Source organism: Notolepis coatsorum (genome assembly GCF_963971535.1).
Source record: "Notolepis coatsorum genome assembly, chromosome: 7".
Taxonomy (NCBI): domain Eukaryota; kingdom Metazoa; phylum Chordata; class Actinopteri; order Aulopiformes; family Paralepididae; genus Notolepis; species Notolepis coatsorum.
In genome coordinates, this window is record NC_140171.1 from 14,029,088 (window position 1) to 14,051,345 (window position 22,258).

General features: G+C 42.4%; 1 protein-coding gene across 1 annotated transcript in view; it reads left to right on the forward strand.

Annotated features, from left to right (window-relative positions):
* The window catches only part of iqce (IQ motif containing E), a gene marked incomplete at its 3' end in the record, with an annotated part of 34,713 nt that overhangs the window by 9,327 nt on the left and 3,128 nt on the right, over positions 1 to 22,258 (forward strand). The window contains exons 6-17 of the mRNA XM_084319492.1: positions 725 to 795; positions 4,259 to 4,372; positions 5,165 to 5,215; positions 7,469 to 7,539; positions 8,141 to 8,213; positions 9,611 to 9,651; positions 10,205 to 10,356; positions 10,656 to 10,711; positions 13,786 to 14,027; positions 14,368 to 14,475; positions 17,163 to 17,391; positions 17,608 to 17,694. Of these exons, the coding sequence (XP_084175618.1) occupies positions 725 to 795; positions 4,259 to 4,372; positions 5,165 to 5,215; positions 7,469 to 7,539; positions 8,141 to 8,213; positions 9,611 to 9,651; positions 10,205 to 10,356; positions 10,656 to 10,711; positions 13,786 to 14,027; positions 14,368 to 14,475; positions 17,163 to 17,391; positions 17,608 to 17,694 (1,295 nt within the window). The remainder of the gene's footprint in view (positions 1 to 724; positions 796 to 4,258; positions 4,373 to 5,164; positions 5,216 to 7,468; positions 7,540 to 8,140; positions 8,214 to 9,610; positions 9,652 to 10,204; positions 10,357 to 10,655; positions 10,712 to 13,785; positions 14,028 to 14,367; positions 14,476 to 17,162; positions 17,392 to 17,607; positions 17,695 to 22,258) is intronic.

Consider the following 22,258-nt stretch of genomic DNA (forward strand, 5'->3'; position numbering starts at 1 on the left):
GAAGCAGGCGGTGCAGATGGCCTTACTGGAGGAGATGAAACAAGTGAACAGAAGCAGGAGGTGCAGATGGCCTTACTGGAGGAGATGAAACAAGTGAACAGAAGCAGGAGGTGCAGATGGCCTTACTGGAGGAGATTAAACAAGTGAACAGAAGCAGGAGGTGCAGATGGCCTTACTGGAGGCCAACCTCATCCTTTGTTTACCTTCTCCTGTGTTGTTCTGAACGTGGTAGAGTCCAGCAGCGTTCTGCTAACAACACGAGGTGGTTCTTCTGCAGGGAGTCCGACACAACAACACCGCTCATGTAACCTACTGGTTAGAAGTAGCCGGACTTCGGGCTCATTCCCTCTGGAAGGTGGTGACAGTAAACCAGGAAACAGTTTATTTGGGTTTGCAGGTTTTAGTTAGTCCGTTCTTTACACGATCTCTACATTCTAGATCTGTTCAGAATCACAAGTTAGCCATCATAATCATGTTTCTCATAGTCAGGATACCAGCTTATCCAGGCCATTGTAAACGGGATAAACGGAGTAAGCGAATACTCCTGAACAACAATCCTGAATAACATCAGCACATGCATGTAAACGCACCTGTTCCGAGATCTGTTTTTTCTCAGCCGTCTTGCTAACCCCCTCTCTTGTATGTATCACGAGACATACAAGTCAATGACGATACTTATCACGTACGTTCTCATCATCCCCCGTCCTCTGTCCCCGTCTCCCAGGTTACACCCCGATTAAAGACGATTACAGAGAGAAGGAAGGCATGCATGACGAGATCATCCATCTCAAAAAGGTACACGTTACCGGGACGACGGACCGTTTACTTTCAATTTATTTTTGTCATATCTCAGGTCAGGTATATACTATCTGTAAGACTATTGTATTTGGAACTTTTTAATATATTTCTTATTTTCTCTTCTATATTTCCTGTTATTTTCACGTTTTGAACTATGACTAAAGGGTTAATGATCTGGGTATATTTAAGCAATAGCTCGCGGCAGGCCATGGTATATGGTTATTATATCACAGCTAAGGGGTGTGGTTCTGACAGCCTCCTAACTGTGATATAATAACCATATGGCTGGTTACCATGTAGGCTATGTGAACGTTTTAGATGACTAAATGGTTAAGGATTGTAAGAAGGGTAGGTATATAATGTTTTAAATGACTAAAGGGTTAATGACATATTGTTAGAAGGGTAGATTTAAAAATTGTTATGACTAAAGGGTTAATGATATATTGTTAGAAGGTTTATAATGTTTGTTTTAAAGGTGACATGTGAGTTAGTATCAATGTGTTTTAGTGTCTAAATACCATATTGGCGGATTGCTCTGATTCAGCTCAGACCATGCTCCAGTAAATTAGGCCATCCTGATTTGAAGGCCTGAGTGACGTCACTCAGGCTCTGGGTAGCGGACAGTGATGTGATTGGCTCTGTGGTTGTAGCTAATGCCCGCCCACAATCTACCTAGACTGACTACACAGCGAGTGGAAACCACTTCCCCATACTGCGGCAGAGTGCTCTGCATGCACTCTGGAGGGAGAGAGAGAGAGATAGAGAGGGAGAGAGAGAGGGAGGGAGAGACAGAGACGGAGAGAGAGAGAGGGAGAGAGAGAGAGAGAAACATGTCCCCTTTAAATGACTAAAGTGTTAATTATATATTGTTAGAAGGGTAGATATATAATGTTTTAAATGACTAAAGGGTTAATGATATATTGTTAGAAGGTTTATAATGTTTTAAATGACTAACAGGTTAATGATATATTGTTAGAAGGTTTATAGTGTTTTAAATGACTAAGGGTTAAGGATATATTGTAAGAAGGGTAGATATATATATATTATATATCTACAACATTTTAATATTGTTATCTTTCTATTCTATTCTATTGATACACTTTGTGGAAACAATGAAGACAAGTGTTATTGATTTCTCTGAACACTTACCTGTAGTAGAGAAAAGGAGAACTGAACTGATGTGGTTCCAGAGAGTCCAGGCCCAGAAGTGTGATAACTGAACTGAACTGATGTGGTTCCAGAGAGAGTCCAGGCCCAGAAGTGTGATAACTGAACTGAACTGATGTGGTTCCAGAGAGTCCAGGCCCAGAAGTGTGATAACTGAACTGAACTGATGTGGTTCCAGAGTGTCCAGGCCCAGAAGTGTGATAACTGAACTGAACCGCCCTGTTTCTATTCTTACCTCCATCTCGAAAGTCATGGAGAAAATAGTCTACGAACAGGTCGAAAAGTACCTGGCGGAAAAAAACCTAATCTACGAATTCCAATCTGGCTTCAGAACGTCCCACTCCACTGACACATGCCTCCTCTATTTGAACGACCACATCAAACAAGAGGTGGACGCTGGCAAATACTGCGGCATGGTCATGCTGGACCTACAAAAGGCCTTCGACACTGTCAATCACTCCATTCTAATGGACAAGCTAAAAGCAATTGGTTTTGATAGCCTATCAGTGAGCTGGATGCAATCCTACCTGGAGGGGAGAGAACAGATGGTAGAGGTAAACGGTACTCTATCCCCCCCCCTCACAGTGAGCTGTGGTGTTCCACAAGGAAGCATACTAGGACCGCTACTCTTCCTAATTTATGCAAATGACATGTCGTCAGCCTGTGACTGCAACTTGTTCCTGTTTGCGGACGACTCAGCCCTGCTGGTCTCTGACAAGAACAAATTGCAGGTTGAAAAAACCCTCAGCACGGAACTAGGCAAAATCTGCATATGGCTCGCTGATAACAAACTATCATTACACATGGGCAAAACAGAGTCCATTCTCTTCGGTTCAAATAACAAACTCAGCAAGACCGACGGATTCTCAGTTACAGTGGGTGACAATATTGTCACAAGGAAAGACGAAATTACCTACCTGGGTTCCATCCTAGAGGCAAATCTTTCCTGTGACAAAATGGCATCCAATGTAATAAAAAAAGTCAACCAACGAACTAGATTCTTGTACCGGATCTCCTCTCTGGTAAACAAGAATACCCTGAAGACTCTGGCAGGAGCACTCATTCAAGGGTACTATGACTATGCGTGCACCTCATGGTACCAAAGCACCTCAAAGGCGCTTAAAACAAAATTACAAACATCACAAAACAAACTGGTCAGACTACTACTTGACCTGAACCCCAGAACCCACCTCACCCCTGCCCACTTTGCCAACCTAGGATGGCTTAGAGTAGACGACAGAGTACAGCAACTTGCAATGGGCCTGGTCTACAAGATACACTATACGACCGGGGTGCCCATGTACATGTCAAAATACTTCCCAAAGGTCAGTGAATACCACAACCACTACACCAGAGGAAGCTCAACAAATCATGTTAAACCCAGATTCGGCTCAAACAAGGGACTAAACACGTTTCGCAATTATGCCACAACAATGTGGAACGCCCTACCCAAAGCTGTAAAGGAATGTGAATCCCTGCCCACATTCAAAACCGCCCTTAAAGAGCACCTACGGGAGGCTGCAATTCGAAACTGGCCACCGTAAATGCCCAAAACCCCCACCACCTCCTAATAGACAGTCTCCTCCCCACCGCATGTATATATTCCCTCCCCGCCGTATGTATATTTCCCTCCCACCCACCCACCCCCTCCTAATGTACAGTCCCCTCCCCATCATATGTATATACTCTGTCAGGATCTAGGGGTAACAGTACTGTATATTTGAATACCGCCTATGTCACAAATGTATCAGTACTAAATACCTATATGTCCCTATGCCATAAATGTCATGTATGTTGTGTATGTCATAAATGTCTATATGAATTGAAAATGGGGGACCCTGATGGAAACAAGACAAACGTCTTTCTCAGGTCTGCATCCCCTTAACAATTGTATGTATTGAGCCGTACTGTATTGTACCCATTCTGCAATCTGTTAAATAAAGTTTTCATTCATTCATTCATTCAACTGGTGTGGTTCCAGAGCGTCCAGGCCCAGAAGTGTGATAACTGAACTGAACTGGTGTGGTTCCAGAGCGTCCAGGCCCAGAAGTGTGATAACTGAACTGAACTGGTGTGGTTCCAGAGAGAGTCCAGGCCCAGAAGTGTGATAACTGAACTGAACTGATGTGGTTCCAGAGCGTCCAGGCCCAGAAGTGTGATAACTGAACTGAACTGGTGTGGTTCCAGAGAGAGTCCAGGCCCAGAAGTGTGATAACTGAACTGAACTGGTGTGGTTCCAGAGAGAGTCCAGGCCCAGAAGTGTGATAACTGAACTGAACTGATGTGGTTCCAGAGCGTCCAGGCCCAGAAGTGTGACGGGCAGCAGCTGAAGGTCAAGCTGCGTCGTCTGGAGGAGGATGCAGGGAAGCGAGAGAAGCAGATCCAGGAGCTGCTGGATCCCTCCAAGGTACCACTCTACTCTATACGTCAATGTTGGACTCTTATTTACTTATATTTTCTTTTATTGTTGTTTTTAGATGAGCAGATCATTAACCCTTTCACTACCACACTACCAAAGGGTTAACCTTTCACTGCGACAATACAGAAGGTTAACCCCTTTCACTGCCACACGGCAAATGGTTAACCCTTTCACACTACCACACGACAGAAGGTTAACCCTTTCACTACCGCAAGGGTTAATAATAATAATACACTTTATTTGTATAGCACCTTTCATACAAAATGTTCAGCTCAAAGTGCTTCACAACAGAGAAAAGACACATATAAAATCTCAGTTTTTAACATTAGGATCTAACATCCCAACAGGCCACCTTGTTTAGGATTTGATTCAGTTTTAAAAATAGACAATAATAAAAAGAGTAAGATAGAATAGACAGAGTGAAATAGTGCAATAAGTAGTAGAATAGAATAGACATAAAATTAGCACATAAAGTGCAGACATAAAATCACAGTTTTGTACAGTGCAATAAAATAGTTCTGGATTACTGTTCAACAGTTTAAAGTCATTTTTACCTTCTCTGTTTGGTATCCACGGTTTAAAACCCGACAGTCTTTCCTCCTGTTTGATACCCAATAGATTGTGTATCATTGTTTAATAAAATATTATATTTTCCCTTTATTTTCACCACATTCGTTGTGCGTGGTGTGGTCCCGTTGACGACGATACAATTGTCCCCCTGTGTGAAATTGAAAGATTTCTATTTGACCCGCTTGTATTTACTGTATGTTGTTGCTGCAGGCGTCTGAATACACCCGCAGTCTGGTGGATAAGAAGAAGGATGGCAGCGTGGTAAGTACGTCTGCTGCTGAGCCACAAACTATTGCAATATAGAAACATCACCATATGCATCGAGGTACAAAAAATATATATATTTTTTTTTACGATATAGCATATTTCACTTTTGCACATTGATTGATTGAATGATTGAAGTTTATTTCAAATATGCAACATAACAAACAAACATTAAGTACATATATATAGCCTTAAGCCGTTCAAATAATAAATGTATATAAAAAATGTAAAAATTTAAATAACGAATAAACAAAAAAGTCAAACTCAACTTCTTATTATATTCTTTTGTCATTTACATATTTGAAAAGGAGTGGGAAGAAGCATACACTTATTTAATCCCACCCCTATTTACTCAACAGAACATACTATATTGTATTTACTAATTCATACATTACTAGACTTATATTGAAAAAATCTACTTAGTTAACAATAATTTTTTTAATAATACCTTATTCATTTTTTATACATATATACAACTATATACCTACATATGCACATATATACATTTATATATACATACATACTGCCAGTTATCAAACCCCTTCTTCATCTCTGTACCTCTGGAAAACCATTTGACTGTATTTTATTTTAAACTGTTTTATGTTTTGACATTGTGCCTTAACTCCACAATCACATTTCCATCACTAACTCGAGGTAAACCTTTGAACTCTGTTGCCTATGCTCAGTTGAATACCTACCTACTGCTTTCACTGTCTACAACTGCCCTACACTGTAATCATAGTAACCATAATAATCATAGCTACCTACCTCATACTATAGTCTACCACAGCGGTTCTCAAACTACGGGTTGCGACCCAAATTGGCCGATACACAGTATTCCAATACACATCTCGCTACATCCTGCGCATGTAATCACGGAGGCCACGTCTGATCTTTTTTTTTTTAGTTCACTTTTTCTCCCATTTTCTATATTTTTCTCCCATCCCAATTTCGTATCATCCAATTCAACCCTCCCCTGTCACGAACGCTGTTTCTTGCCTCCCACAAGCCGGCTGCAATGTGGACTAAGTCATACATAGCACAAGTCCCCTCCGGTACTTGAGGTAACAGCAGTCGCATCTTTTCACCTGCGCAGCTCGATCTCTCAGTGGCGAGGAGTAACGCGTGGGAGGCTCACGCTGCCCCCGACACTTCCTGATTCTACTGCGCAGGCGCACCAACCGACCTGTAGGAGTCGCTGTCCACAACACCCGATCCCCACCCATCAGTTTCCCACCCCCTAATACTGCCAATTGTATTAGTACGGACGACCAGCTAAACTGAAAGCAATGTGGAGCGCTGGGCTCGAACAGGCGAGCCCAGCGTCTCCGCATTCGTGGCGAGCGCCTTGCCCACTACGCCACGTAGCCGCCCCACCACGTCTGATCTTTTGTGAGTCAATGTGTAGTCCGATATTTGTGATCGGCACTGTCTCTTAACTAAAGCACTTTCCAGGCCACGCATATAAAGCTGTTTTGATTCAGTTAGGACAGGTATTGTAACCTGGACACTCGCAATGGATTTGGCCGTGTGTTCCAAATGCTGGCAAAAAGAAAGGCGGAATCTACTTGGCGACACCAGCACTACTCAAACGAAACAGAGTAAAAGACAGTCAGTGAGGTCCACGACCACAACACCAGAGGGAGTTCCACTAATCACGTCCAGATTCGGCTCAAACAAGGGATTAAACTCGTTTCGCAACTATGCCACAATAATGTGGAACGCCCTACCCACAGCCGTAAAGGAATGTGAATCCCTATATACCCTCCTTCAAAACCGCTCTCAAAGGGTATCTACGGGGGGGGGGGGGGGGGGGGCTGCAATTCGAAACCGGCCCCGGTAAATGTCAAACGTCAAGATTTCTTTCAGAAAGAAACAAATGTTTTCAAGCGGAGAAAACTGTGCTGAAAACTGCAACACTCTGTTCCGCAGACAGCTAACTAAACCACTCTGTTCTGCAGACAGCTAACTAAACCATTCTGTTCCGCAGACAGCTAACTAAACCATTCTGTTCTGCAGACAGCTAACTAAACCACTCTGTTCCGCAGACAGCTAACTAAACCACTCTGTTCTGCAGACAGCTAACTAAACCACTCTGTTCCGCAGACAGCTAACTAAACCACTCTGTTCTACAGACAGCTAACTAAACCACTCTGTTCTGCAGACAGCTAACTAAACCACTCTGTTCTGCAGACAGCTAACTAAACCACTCTGTTCTGCAGACAGCTAACTAAACCACTCTGTCCGCAGGTTATTAATGGTCTGAAACAGAGGATTCTGAAGCTGGAGCAGCAGTGCAGAGAGAAGGAGAACGCTCTGAGGTGATTATCTCTCTACCGTCGTCACTATGTATTCATTTATACACACATGGAATAGGGCTGGGAGGTGTAGTGGGTAAGAAGGTCATTCAGAGGTCTGGATTTCTACTAGGGATGTCCGATATTATCGGCCGATATTGGCATTAAAATGTGATATCGGAAAATATCCGTATCGGTTTTCAATTTTTTTTTTTTTTTTTTTTACATTTCTATAACCTTTATTTACCCAGGCAAGCAAGTAAGAACAAATTCTGATTTTATTTATTGTCAAAAGTATGCATAATGTTGTGTTAATTCCACAACAAGAGATATGTAATGTTAATTACCTGAAATTATTCCATTTTTGGGGGGGGGAAACCCTGCATATATCGGTATCGGTTGATATCGGTTGATATCGGTATCGGAAATTAAGAGTTGGACAATATCGGTATATCGGTATCGGTAAAAAAGCCAATATCGAGCATCCCTAATTTCTACTGTACCGTCTGCAACAATTATATACAAATGAGATTATACATCATGCATTCTTTTACTTCATCTGAGACCATTTCCCCTTTTGGGATAGAAATGGATTTGTCATTTGCACTGTTCTCCTCCTGAGCAGTAAACTGCAGAGTGAGCTGAGGACCACGGACCTGGAGGAGCTGAAGATCACAGTGGAGACCTACTTTGAGGAGGTGAGGCAATGGTGGAGCTGGGTTGAGTTTTACAGCAGTATTGGTTGAGTTGGGTTGAGTTTGACAGCAGTAATGGTTGAGCTGGGTTGAGTTTTACAGCAGTAATGGTTGAGTTGGGTTGAGTTTTACAGCAGTACTGGTTGAGTTGGGTTGAGTTTTACAGCAGTAATGGTTGAGCTGAGTTGAGTTTGACAGCAGTAATGGTTGAGTTGGGTTGAGTTTTACATCAGTATTGGTTGAGTTGGGTTGGGTTTTACAGCAGTAATGGTTGAGCTGGGTTGAGTTTTACAGCAGTAATGGTTGAGTTGGGTTGAGTTTTACAGCAGTAATGGTTGAGTTGGGTTGAGTTTTACAGCTGTATTGGTTGAGTTGGGTTGAGTTTTACAGCAGTACTGGTTGAGTTGGGTTGAGTTTTACAGCAGTACTGGTTGAGTTGGGTTGAGTTTTACAGCAGTAATGGTTGATCTGGGTTGAGTTTTACAGCTGTATTGGTTGAGTTGGGTTGAGGTTTACAGCAGTATTTTGTTGAGTTGGGTTGAGGTTTACAGCAGTATTTTGTTGAGTTGGGTTGAGTTTTACAGCTGTATTGGTTGAGTTGGGTTGAGTTTTACAGCAGTATTGGTTGAGTTGGGTTGAGGTTTACAGCAGTATTGGTTGAGTTGGGTTGAGGTTTACAGCAGTATTGGTTGAGTTGGGTTGAGGTTTACAGCAGTATTGGTTGAGTTGGGTTGAGGTTTACAGCAGTATTGGTTGAGTTGGGTTGAGGTTTACAGCTGTATTGGTTGAGTTGGGTTGAGGTTTACAGCAGTAATGGTTGAGCTGGGTTGAGGTTTACAGCAGTATTGGTTGAGTTGGGTTGAGGTTTACAGCAGTATTGGTTGAGTTGGGTTGAGGTTTACAGCAGTAATGGTTGAGCTGGGTTGAGTTTTACAGCAGTAATAGTTGAGCTGGGTTGAGTTTTACAGCAGTAATGGTTGAGCTGGGTTGGGGTTTGAGTGCTGCCCTGTGATTGGTTGGAGAAATACAAAATGCTTCCTGGATTTGTTTCCACCTCATTACCCACGTGATTCAACAAACCATATGAAATGAATGTAAAATCATTACCACACACCCTCATACTGACCTGGTTGAATGGAGGTTTGAAAGGGCCAGGCGTTGGAATCATGGTTGCATTTATGTGTTGATTCATTGATATGTGATATATGTTGATATGATTGAAAAGGTTGCCAACATAGACCTGGGAAGTCGTTGCTGGGAATGTAGGCTGGCAAAATGTGAAGTGATACGTTTGTACTTATCTGGAAAGAAAGGTATTGTGTTGCGTACATAATGTTTGTGTGAAGTTCCTGTAGTGAAAACATGCTTACATGGCTTACACTGGTGTGTGTGTCTTTCAGATATACAGGTTGAAAATACTCCTTGAAGCAGCAGAGAAAAGGTACTGATGTTTTCTAGACGGAATATTTAATATGTTTAGGTTATAGAAAAGGTACTGAAGTTCTCTAGACAGAATATTTCATATGTATTGGTTATAGAAAAGGTACTGATGTTCTCTAGATAGAATATTTCATATGTATAGGTTATAGAAAAGGTACTGATGTTTTATAGACAGAATATTTCATATGTATAGGTTATAGAAAAGGTACTGATGTTTTCTAGGCAGAATATTTCATATGTGTAGGTTATAGAAAAGGTACTGATGTGGAGACATGGGACGTAGGGAGAGGATACGGGCACACAACATGTAAACAACATAAATGATACATTTTAATAAATCAATAAAAAAATATTTAATTACTTAGCAATACTTTTATTCCATACATTTCTAAAAGCTCTGTGGATTTATTTATATATATTTATATATTTATTCTACATAAAATTGTATCTATAGCACCTTTAAGGTTTCTCCAACACTTGTTTTCCTCTCTCATTCCTCTTCTCCTTCACTCTCCCCCTCTCGCGCGCGCGCGTGTGTGTGTATGTGTGTGTAGTAGTCGAGCTGAGAGTAAAGGTTCCCAGAGGCAGCAGAAAGCTCTGAGTTCTACGGTTCTGCGTTTGTCAGAGAACCTCAAACAACTACAGCAGGAGAACACGTCACTGAGAGAAGAACTCAATACTGACAGTCCTGCTGGAGGGGCCAAAGGTCAGCCTAGTAATCCTAATATCTTCCTTGGCCTGACACCTAGTAAGCCTAATATCTCTCCCTTGGCCTGAAGCCTAGTAAGCCTAATATCTCTCCCTTGGCCTGAAGCCTAGTAAGCCTAATATATCTCCCTTGGCCTGAAGCCTAGTAAGCCTAATATATCTCCCTTGGCCTGAAGCCTAGTATGCCTAATATATCTCCCTTGGCCTGAAGCCTAGTAAGCCTAATATCTATTTTCGACTGAAGCCTAGTAAGCCTAATATCTCTCCCAGGTTCTAATCCAGCTGTGTGTCCCCCAGGCTACAGAGAGTGGAGCAAACAGAGGCTGGTGAGGAGACTGTTGCAACTGGAGAAGGTATTTATTTATTTTGACAGCTCATGTATTTGCACTAACTTGTGAGTATGAATGTGGATACATCACCTGAAAGTACACAGTAAATTTCGCAGAGTAAATTTTACTCAAACTGAGTATATTTTACTCAAACTGAGTTTTGTAAAATGTACTCAGTTTTAATGTACAATTTACTCTGCGAAATTTACTGTGTACTCATCCGCTACTGTTTTTAACTATGAATGAACACAACACACTAACTTACCATATTTAGATAATAAAGTACTCAACCTCTAGTGTCTTTAACTATGAATGAACACAACACACTAACTTACCATATTTAGATAATAAAGTACTCAACCTCTACTGTCTTTAACTATGAATGAACACAACTTACCATCTTTTGATAATAAAGTACTCAACCTCTACTGTCTTTAACTATGAATTAACACAACACAATAACTTACCATCTTTAGATAATAAAGTACTCAACCTCTACTGTCTTTAACTATGAATGAACACAACACACTAACTTACCATCTTTAGATAATAAAGTACTCAACCTCTACTGTCTTTAACTATGAATGAACACAACACACTAACTTACCATCTTTAGATAATAAAGTACTCAACCTCTACTGTCTTTAACTATGAATGAACACAACTTACCATCTTTTGATAATAAAGTACTCAACCTCTACTGTCTTTAACTTGAGCACCATGCTGTTTTCCCATCTTTAATCCCTGGCACCAGCGTTATTGACCATTTTCGCGATGTTTGCGGACCCATCGTGTGTTCTGTATTATAGCTATGGAGACAATAGTATGGCTCATTTGACAGACACTATTTATAGTCCAACATTGACAAACCAGTTCGTTTCTATATACTTTCGTTTTTGTGCACTATTCCACGCTAAACATCGCCCTGTTTCGAAATAATCCAGTCTCGTTTTCTAGATAGTGAGATATGACATGTTATATATGCGCAAATCGTTCGGGTTGCTCGCCTAAAACCTATATTATTTCCAAATCAAAGGTATATACCATATATAGATGTTTCGTCACAAAATCATCAAGGGGGGGGGGTAGTTTTACGAAGTTGCGATTACTCGCGTGCATTAGGTCTGGCTATAATACGGGAAACAATAGGTTTCAGGCGAGCAAATCTCCGACTGTGTGCTGACTTCACTTTGAGGGGGAGGGAATTCCTGCAGCCGGAGGTAGCGAGGCACTGAAAAACACCTTAGAGACCCAGTTCAAAAGGTAGGCAAAACTGCCACCTGACGGGATTCGATCGTCATTGCAATTATAATGTAGGCAGCGGTGCCAGGGAGACACAGGCAGTTCCGTGCGAGTGTTTAGAATGGGGAAATAAAAAAATTGATCTAAAAACGAGAACTCGTTTTTGGCGCTCAGCGGTTGATTTTATTTGATTTTATTAGACATTTTTAAAGATACAAGATTCCAGAAAAACGTCAAGGATGCTACACAAAAAAGTCAAGACTTATTTCCATTGTGGTCCTTACTTACCCCAATTGTAGTTTCAGTTTCCAGTGTAAAGGCATAGACATGGCAGGCGTTTTGAAATAACTCGGTCCAAAAGTTGAATAAAGTATTTAACAAAATTTGTTTAATTAGAAAAAGAGTTACAATAATATGGCTTGGGAAAGATCCAATCCAGGAAAATAATAAAACACAGCCGTTGGAGGATTGTAGGATGACCTTGGCTTGTTCTTTTGCCACAAGGGAGGATGAGGAGGATGAGGAGGATGAGGAAGTACAGCAGTGTGCAGAGACAAGTCATAGCACCAATCGGCGCACAGCAGTATAGGATTCTCGGACGCCGACCGGAGGTTGAACTGTTGTAGAGTGAGGCAGCAATAACTCCTCTCCAGAGACGAGTCACAGCGACCAATCAACCCGCTGCAGTACAGGACTCTAGGGCGCCGACCGGAGCAGAATAAGACATCTATAACTCTTCCCCCGTTGTAGCAGGCTAGGCATGGCCCACACAGGGGCTCCCTTGAGGGAGAGATAATGCACCCTAATACTGCTTGGAAGTATGTATACAGTATGTAAGTATACTAAGTATTGATTATACTTTCTAGTTTATTTAACATGTGCAATCAACATAATATACTGATTATTATAGTTATACGCTTATACACACAGTGAAAGAAAGTAGTGTAGGCACAGAGATTACTGTCCGAGTGACACAAAAGGAGAGGGAACAGGATGTCAATACAGAAAGGGTCACTCTTGTTAGTGGCACTTCAACACTTACCATCTTTAGATAATAAAGTACTCAACCTCTACTGTCTTTAACTATGAACAAACACAACATTCAACTTACTATCTGTATAAAACCTATTATAGAAAAAGTATTGTATTGTTTATAAAAGTATTATAATAGGGCGGTCAGGTGGCGTAATGGAGATTGCGTTCGTCACCAAACCCCGGAGCGGCTAGCTTCGCCTGTTTGAGTCCAGCTCACAGCTCCGGGGTTGTCACCAGCTTGGCTGGCCGTTCACACTAATACAATTGGCTGTATTAGAGGGTGGGAGAAGCTGGCGGGGTGGGTCCGGGTTGTTGTAAACAGCGACTCCTACAGTTCGGTCAGGGCGCCTGCTAAGCGCGGATAGGACTTGAGTGGGATAGTGTGATCCTTCCACACGCTACGCCCTCTCAGTGAGAGTCCGCGCTGCCAGGTGAAAAGAAGCGGTTGATTGGCTGGACGTGTGTCGGAGGAAGCACGTGATAGCCTCCACTCTCCCAGACCGACTGTGGGGGGTAAATGCGCAGCGACCAGGAAGGGGATTGGGAATTGGCATAACGACTAACATTGGGATGGGAGATAATCGGAGGAAAATGGAGGGGGAAAAAGATCAATAAAAAATAAAAAAAATAAATAAAATAGAAAATAAAAGTATTATAATTACTGAGGGATCATGAATTGGTATGACTGCAAAACTATTAAAAAACATCATCAATTACACCATCTTTCACTTATCTGGCTAACTGAGGAGTCCCGCCTCTTGGAATACCCCTCAGATCACAGCCTCGGCACACAAACTGACACCTCTCTCCTCCTATCGCAGAGGCTGGAGGACAGCAGAAAACACGCCCACTCGGCGAAGAGCAGCGGTCGATTGGATCGGGAGGTCCAGACGATGCCCACCGAGATGCTGGATGTTACCCAGGGGGTTACCGCGGCGACCGAAGCCGTGTTCTCCGTGGGAACAGCCAGGGAGGAAGGGGAGGAGCTTGTCGCTCTGAGGGGCCGTGTTAGCCAATCGGAGAAAGAGAGTGAGGAGCTGAAACAGACGCTGACGAGTAGAGAGTAAGTGAATGGGAAGTGTGGTACAAAGACCATGAGACTCACAGCATCCTGTTTCACACAGTCCTCTATAGACCTGGGAAAAACACGTGTAACCCTTTAGTTATTTATAACAAAGAGCATCATTTATTATGTCTCTTCATGGAGTAAATGAAAGTTGTAGTTTTAGCTGGGCACTGATTGTGTGATAGCACATTGAGAATTCATCAATAATAATAATAACAATGATAATACATTTTAATAAGTTATTATAGATTAGCAGGCTATAGGTAGGTATAAGCAGCACTATAGCCCTTTGTGTACTTTACCAGGTATTACCTAAATATATGTTGTGCGTTTTCAGTGAAGAGTTGAAACGACTGACGGCAGAAAGAGTGGAAACGGAGAGAGAGACGGAAAGATGGAGGGATGAACAAACGAGTGAACGTGAGAAAGAGAGGCAGGAGCACAGGTATGTCTCTTAACCACCAGTACTGTTTATTGTTTACTGAATAGAACTTAACCAGTACTGTTTACTGAATAGAACTTAACCAGTACTGTTTACTGAATAGAACTTAACCAGTACTGTTTACTGAATAGAACTTAACCAGTACTGTTCAGTGTTTACTGACTAGCTCTTAACCAGTACTGTTTACTGAATAGATCTTAACCAGTACTGTTTACTGAATAGTTCTTAACCAGTACTGTTTACTGAATAGATCTTAACCAGTACTGTTTACTGAATAGAACTTAACCAGTACGGTTTACTGAATAGTTCTTAACCAGTACTGTTTACTGAATAGAACTTAACCAGTACGGTTTACTGAATAGTTCTTAACCAGTACTGTTTACTGAATAGTTCTTAACCAGTACTCTTTACTGAATAGATCTTAACCAGTACTGTTTACTGAATAGTTCTTAACCAGTACTGTTTACTGAAAAGTTATTAACCAGTAATGTTTACTGAATAGATCTTAACCAGTACTGTTTACTGAATAGATCTTAACCAGTACTCTTTACTGAATAGATCTTAACCAGTACTGTTTACTGAATAGTTCTTAACCAGTACTGTTTACTGAATAGTTATTAACCAGTACTCTTTACTGAATAGATCTTAACCAGTACTGTTTACTGAATAGTTATTAACCAGTACTGTTTACTGAATAGTTATTAACCAGTACTGTTTACTGAATAGTTATCTTAACCAGTACTGTTTACTGAATAGTTCTTAATTAGTACTCTTTACTGAATAGATCTTAACCAGTACTGTTTACTGAATAGTTCTTAACCAGTACTGTTTACTGAATAGTTCTTAACCAGTACTGTTTACTGAATAGTTCTTAACCAGTACTCTTTACTGAATAGATCTTAACCAGTACTGTTTACTGACTAGCTCTTAACCAGTACTGTTTACTGAATAGTTATCTTAACCAGTACTGTTTACTGAATAGTTCTTAATCAGTACTCTTTACTGAATAGATCTTAACCAGTACTGTTTACTGAATAGTTCTTAACCAGTACTGTTTACTGAATAGTTCTTAACCAGTACTGTTTACTGAATAGTTCTTAACCAGTACTCTTTACTGAATAGATCTTAACCAGTACTGTTTACTGACTAGCTCTTAACCAGTACTGTTTACTGAATAGTTCTTAACCAGTACTGTTTACTGAATAGTTCTTAACCAGTACTGTTTACTGAATAGTTCTTAACCAGTACTCTTTACTGAATAGATCTTAACCAGTACTGTTTACTGAATAGTTCTTAACCAGTACTGTTTACTGAATAGTTCTTAACCAGTACTGTTTACTGAATAGTTATTAACCAGTAAGTAAGACTCAAATGTGTGATGTCATCAGATATTAAGTCTTGAGCTGCTCCATCGACAATGAAGGACCCACATAATGTTTGAGTTTGTTTTTATAACCAATTATAGAGCTTTATTCTGCAGTAGCGTTCTCAGTTCTGAAACAGCAAATGTACCCGTATGCTCGGAACAACCCCCTGGGTGTCTCTCAGTGTCACCTATAACATCTCTCCCTCTCAGTGTCACCTATAACATCTCTCTCCCTGGGTGTCTCTCAGTGTCACCTATAACATCATCTCTCCCTGGGTGTCTCTCAGTGTCACCTATAACATCTCTCCCTGGGTGTCTCTCAGTGTCACCTATAACATCTCTCTCCCTGGGTGTCTCTCAGTGTCACCTATAACATCTCTCCCTGGGTGTCTCTCAGTGTCACCTATAACATCTCTCTCCCTGGGTGTCTCTCAGTGTCACCTATAACATCTCTCTCCCTGGGTGTCTCTCAGTGTCACCTATAACATCTCTCTCCCTGGGTGTCTCTCAGTGTCACCTATAACATCTCTCTCCCTGGGTGTCTCTCAGTGTCACCTATAACATCTCTCTCCCTGGGTGTCACTCAGTGTCACCTATAACTATCATATCTCCCAAGTAGGGGTGTAACGATGCATTGATTAATCTAAATGCATCGATTTGAATATGTTAGAATCGATTAGAATCGAAATTTATCTAAATAATTTAAAAAAATAAAATTTAATCTTTTTTTAATCTTTTTTTTGTGTGTATTATTTTTATTGACCTACAGTCCATTCATGCTGAGTGAATCAGTTCCCCCAGCCACATTAACTGATAGAAGTTTTTTCGAATCGAATCGTGGTCAAATGAAGAAATTTCATGATGCATCGAATCGTTGCCTGAATAATCGTAATCGAATCGAATCGTTGTGAGGTCGCATCGTTAGTCGTTACACACCTACTCCCAAGTCATTGTCTGTGGAGCTGCTCCAGACCATCTGTCTGATGACGTCACACATTTGAGTTTTGGCGCTCTCTAGTTTTTGTTTTGGGTGAAAGTTGCTCACTATTATCTTTGGACTTTATTAGACCACAGAAACAACGTGTATCAATTCTGAAATTGGGCGTAGTTCACCTTTTTAATAAAGGAACAGTGTTTCTATGGGAAAATGGGAAAATACTATACATGGATGGATGGATCTAGACAGACGGACGGACGGAGAGATAGATGGATGGATGAATGGAGAGATGGATATTGTATTTGTCAGTTATATAGTCTGTGTGTGTGTGTGTCTGTGTGTGTCTGTGTGTGTGTGTCTGTGTGTGTGTGTGTCTGTGTTCCTCAGAGAGCAACTGGAGCAGTTGCATGCAAGGATCCAAATCCTTGAGGAGGAGAAGACCAAACACGCTCTGGTAGAGGCGGAGGAGGAGGAGAAGAAGAGGAGAGAGGAGGAGGAGGAGAAGAAGAGGAGAGAGGAGGAGGAGGAGAAGAAGAGGAGAGAGGAGGACAGATGGAGGGGAGCGAGAGAGAATGCTGCCAGGACCATCCAGACACACTGGAGGCGCAGGGACAGGGTGAGTGTGAAAAAAAAAGAATAATAATAAAAGAAACAAGCAAATAAACAACAAAAACTAACAAGCAAAGAAATTATTTAGTTTTGCAACTAACATATTGTTACTTAATGTGTTCGCCCACATCTCTCTCTCTCTCTCTCTCTCTCTCTCTCTCTCTCTCTCTCTCTCTCTCTCTCTCTCTCTCTCTCTCTCTCTCTCTCTACGTTCTATCTTTAGGACGTTGTTATGCTGCAATCAGCGTTAAGAGGCCACCTCCGCAGACGCAGACAACTCAGGGACCCACAGAGAGACACACGCGGCAAGGTAACACACACACACACACACACACACACACACACACACACACACACACACACACACACACACACACACACACACACACACACACACACACACACACACACACACACACACACACCTACACACACACACACACACACCTACACACACACACACACACACACACACACACACACACACACACACACACACACACACACACACACACACACACACACACACACACACACACACACACACACACGTTGTCAGATTGAAGGGCTCTAATCTAGCCGCTGCTGTCGGACAGAGGCGTCAGCCGCCATGTGTTTCCGCTTCCTAAGTATAGAGGCTGTGGTCCTGCAGCTCACCGTCTGTAGTATAGAGCAGCGGTTCTCAAACTACGGGTCGCGACCCAAAGTGGGGTCGCGGGTAGGTGACAGTGGGGGTCGCGCGTTGGCAAAAAAAGAAAGAAAACTCCGATAGAGTTTTCCACCCGGCAGCTGTGTGTATTTGCCACGTCTCGCCCCTTCATCAGTATTCCAATACACATCTCACTACATCCTGTGCATGTATAATGGCGGGAGGGGTCGGGTGTGGTCTTTTGTGTGTAACCTGGACTCGCAATGGATAGGTTTGTTGTCGGAAGCGGTGCCGGTTGGTCACGATGAAATGGGCTCTGCACATAGCCAGCTGCTATACCACACTGAAGCGAGGTGGCTATCTCGAGGCAGAGTATTAAATCGCCTTTTTTTTTTTACTCAGAGAAGAAGCGCAGATTTTCCTTGCAGACAAAAACAACCGATTGGAGAAATGTGCTCATAATGAGCTGGATTACGAAACTCCGTTAATGACACTCCAGGTTAATCAGCGGAGATTTTGGGGTGTGACGAGCTACTGAAAGTCAAGTTCACTTCAACAGGGATTTTCAGAGTAGCAGCGGATCTCCGCCAAAGTGCACGTGAGCGTTATGTTCTGGCAACATATTTTGGCTAAATATGCCTCGTTTTACAAATGTGTATACAGAGAAACAATTCCGTCGCTTTTGTTGATAACATAGTGCTGTAATTTCATTTTCTAATAAATATGCACGATCAAGTTCAACAACGTGTGCTTTTATTTTGATATTCCTTATTTCCATGTTGAAATGACGCGATTACATTAAGTGTGGGGTCGCCAAAACAAAATCCTAAATCAAATGGGGTCGTGGTATAAAAAAGTTTGAGATCCCCTGATATCTGTCTGTAGTATAGAGGCTGGTCTGTCTGTAGTATAGAGGCTGGTCTGTCTGTAGTATAGAGGCTGGTCTGTCTGTAGTATAGAGGCTGGTCTGTCTGTAGTATAGAGGCTGGTCTGTCTGTAGTATAGAGGCTGGTCTGTCTGTAGTATAGAGGCCGGTCTGTCTGTAGTATAGAGGCTGGTCTGTCTGTAGTATAGAGGCTGGTCTGTCTGTAGTATAGAGGCTGGTCTGTCTGTATGTAGCACTTGTGTTAATACCAGTAACAGCTGTTTGCCACGTAAAGTACAACTTATGCTTGGAAGTATCCCTTTTAGATTAGGTCAGTAACCTTTCCTTGCGGGAGGGTTAGGTCGATATCAAGGCCTAGGTCGATTGGATCAACACATTGGGGTTCATTCAGACGTCTCTGAGGTTATCATCGGTAACTCTATATTAGTTTATCAGGGAATGCAAATACCTTATTAGGTGAATTGGCCCGTTAACTCTTTAAACCAGGAAGTGATTCGGCGATAATCGAGGTCTATTGTGACATCACCACAACCGGTTCTAGAAGGTTCTATGTTCTAGAAGGTTCTATTATAACATCATACAATGGCAGAATATCTATATCCATATATCCAGTTAAATCAATTCAAATACAAAATACAATATCACAACATAAGGTGAACGGGATCGCCTCCCTTGGAAGTCCTTGTAGTCTCGTTCAGTTCAATCCTACCGGACTAGTGGTGTAGCAATAGTTGAGCACTAGGTGAGCCTCATGGGTATTCACACAGGCTGCCATTAGTCTTATCAAATGTTCCGGGGTTGGCTCGCCATCGGGTATCTATCCAGCTGAGCACGCTTGGTGAGGGGTGGTCTGGACTGCTCCGGGGTGCTGGTGGAGACTTGCGGCTTCCAGTCGGTTGGTTAGTCCGGTCCGTCTGGGTGATGTTGCGGGTCCAGTGGTTGAGGAGAAAGAGACTGGCTGCTTGAGAGCTGGCTGAATATATAGGAAACCAAGAGGTTCCGGAATGTTCTATATGACATCATAGGATGACATCACAAAGGTTCCAGAACCTTCAAATCATGACATCATACGCTATATACAGGAAGTGGGACCTCATGGTAAAACAGGAAGTGGTAGCAGAGATAAACAGGAACTATTTATGTAACTGATAATTATGAATCTGAACCTGGGGTTACATTCTCCCCTTCTATCCTAATGCACGTCCCTGTGCATATTATCCCAGGACTACATTATCACAATCCTATGGGGTTTTGGGGAGTCTGGGCCTAGAATGTTTTACTGTCTAGAAAGTTCTTACCTACTAACATTAACTATTTATGTTCCTATGCTAGTTATGAATCTGAACCCGAGGTTACATTCTCCCCTTCTATCCTAATGCACGTCCCTGTGCATATTACCCCAGGACTACATTATCACAATCCTATGGGGTTCTGTGGAGTCAGAGTCACCTAAAGAGTCTGCGATTACTGAGCTTAGACTCTGTAATATTGACTGGATTATCGTCACTATTGGGTTTCCTAGTCGGTGATAAGTCAGGGTTTTTGGAGGTTCCCTATGTCTTGTCGACCTTCTTGGCTGTTCATCTATGACCTCTCTTTCGGTTTCTCTTTCCACATCGTTGTGGACATTCCCCGGTCCATCGGGTTCGGTCTCCAGTTCATTCATGCTAGTATTGTTCTCCTCTGAACTCATAACTGGTAAGGTCTGGTCGGGTAGGTTGTCCTCTTCCGGATCCATATCAGGTAAGGGAGTTTCCAGATCCGCTGTATCTGGCGCTCCCTCTGGAATAATGACTCCGTCTGAGGGGTCTTGCTCGACTGTGGACACTGGAAAGAGTCGTGTTTCCACCACTAGACCTCCCTGGTCATAGTGATAAGGGAGATCAAGATAGTCATCATCTGGGTCCTCTCCCTCCGATTCATTCAAGCTTTCTTCTCTTGGGTTCTGTCGAGTTCTTGGTCGCTTAGCTTTGACCTTTACAGGAGGTCCATCTTCCACAGGGGTAGTAGGAAGGAAGCCGCAAGGTAGCAGTAGGTCTCTGTGGAGCGTTCGTAGTGGGCCATCTCTGGTTTCAGGTCGCACTACATAGACTGGGACATGTCCAGTGTGTTTCACTACAATATAGATATCTGCTTCCCACCGGTCTGCTAGCTTTGAAGGTTCCGGAATGTTCTATATGACATCATAGGATGACATCACAAAGGTTCCAGAACCTTCAAATCATGACATCATACGCTATATACAGGAAGTGGGACCTCATGGTAAAACAGGAAGTGGTAGCAGAGATAAACAGGAACTATTTATGTAACTGATAATTATGAATCTGAACCTGGGGTTACATGTAGTATAGAGGCTGGTCTGTCTGTAATATAGAGGCTGGTCTGTCTGTAGTATAGAGGCTGGTCTGTCTGTAGTATAGAGGCTGGTCTGTCTGTAGTATAGAGGCTGGTCTGTCTGTAGTATAGAGGCCGGTCTGTCTGTAGTATAGAGGCTGGTCTGTCTGTAGTATAGAGGCTGGTCTGTCTGTAGTATAGAGGCTGGTCTGTCTGTAGTATAGAGGCTGGTCACTGTCTGTAGTATAGAGGCTGGTCTGTCTGTAGTATAGAGGCTGGTCTGTCTGTAGTATAGAGGCTGGTCTGTCTGTAGTATAGAGGCTGGTCTGTCTGTAGTATAGAGGCTGGTCTGTCTGTAGTATAGAGGCCGGTCTGTCTGTAGTATAGAGGCTGGTCTGTCTGTAGTATAGAGGCTGGTCTGTGTAGTATAGAGGCTGGTCTGTGTAGTATAGAGGCTGGTCTGTCTGTAGTATAGAGGCTGGTCTGTCTGTAGTATAGAGGCTGGTCTGTCTGTAGTATAGAGGCTGGTCTGTCTGTAGTATAGAGGCCGGTCTGTCTGTAGTATAGAGGCTGGTCTGTCTGTAGTATAGAGGCTGGTCTGTGTAGTATAGAGGCCGGTCTGTCTGTAGTATAGAGGCTGGTCTGTCTGTAGTATAGAGGCTGGTCTGTCTGTAGTATAGAGGCCGGTCTGTCTGTAGTATAGAGGCTGGTCTGTCTGTAGTATAGAGGCTGGTCTGTCTGTAGATTGATTGATTGATTGAAAACTTTATTAACAGATTGCAGAATGGGTACAATACAGTACAGCTCAATACACACAATTGTTAAGGGGATGCAGACCAGAGAAAGACTTTCGTCTTGTTTACATCAGGGTCCCCCATTTTCAATTCATCAGGAGTATAGAGGCTGGTCTGTCTGTAGTATAGAGGCTGGTCACTGTCTGTCCATGACGGCTGTCTTTTTTTAAACAACCAGAGAAGAAGAAGGACAGACTCGTCGTTTGACGAT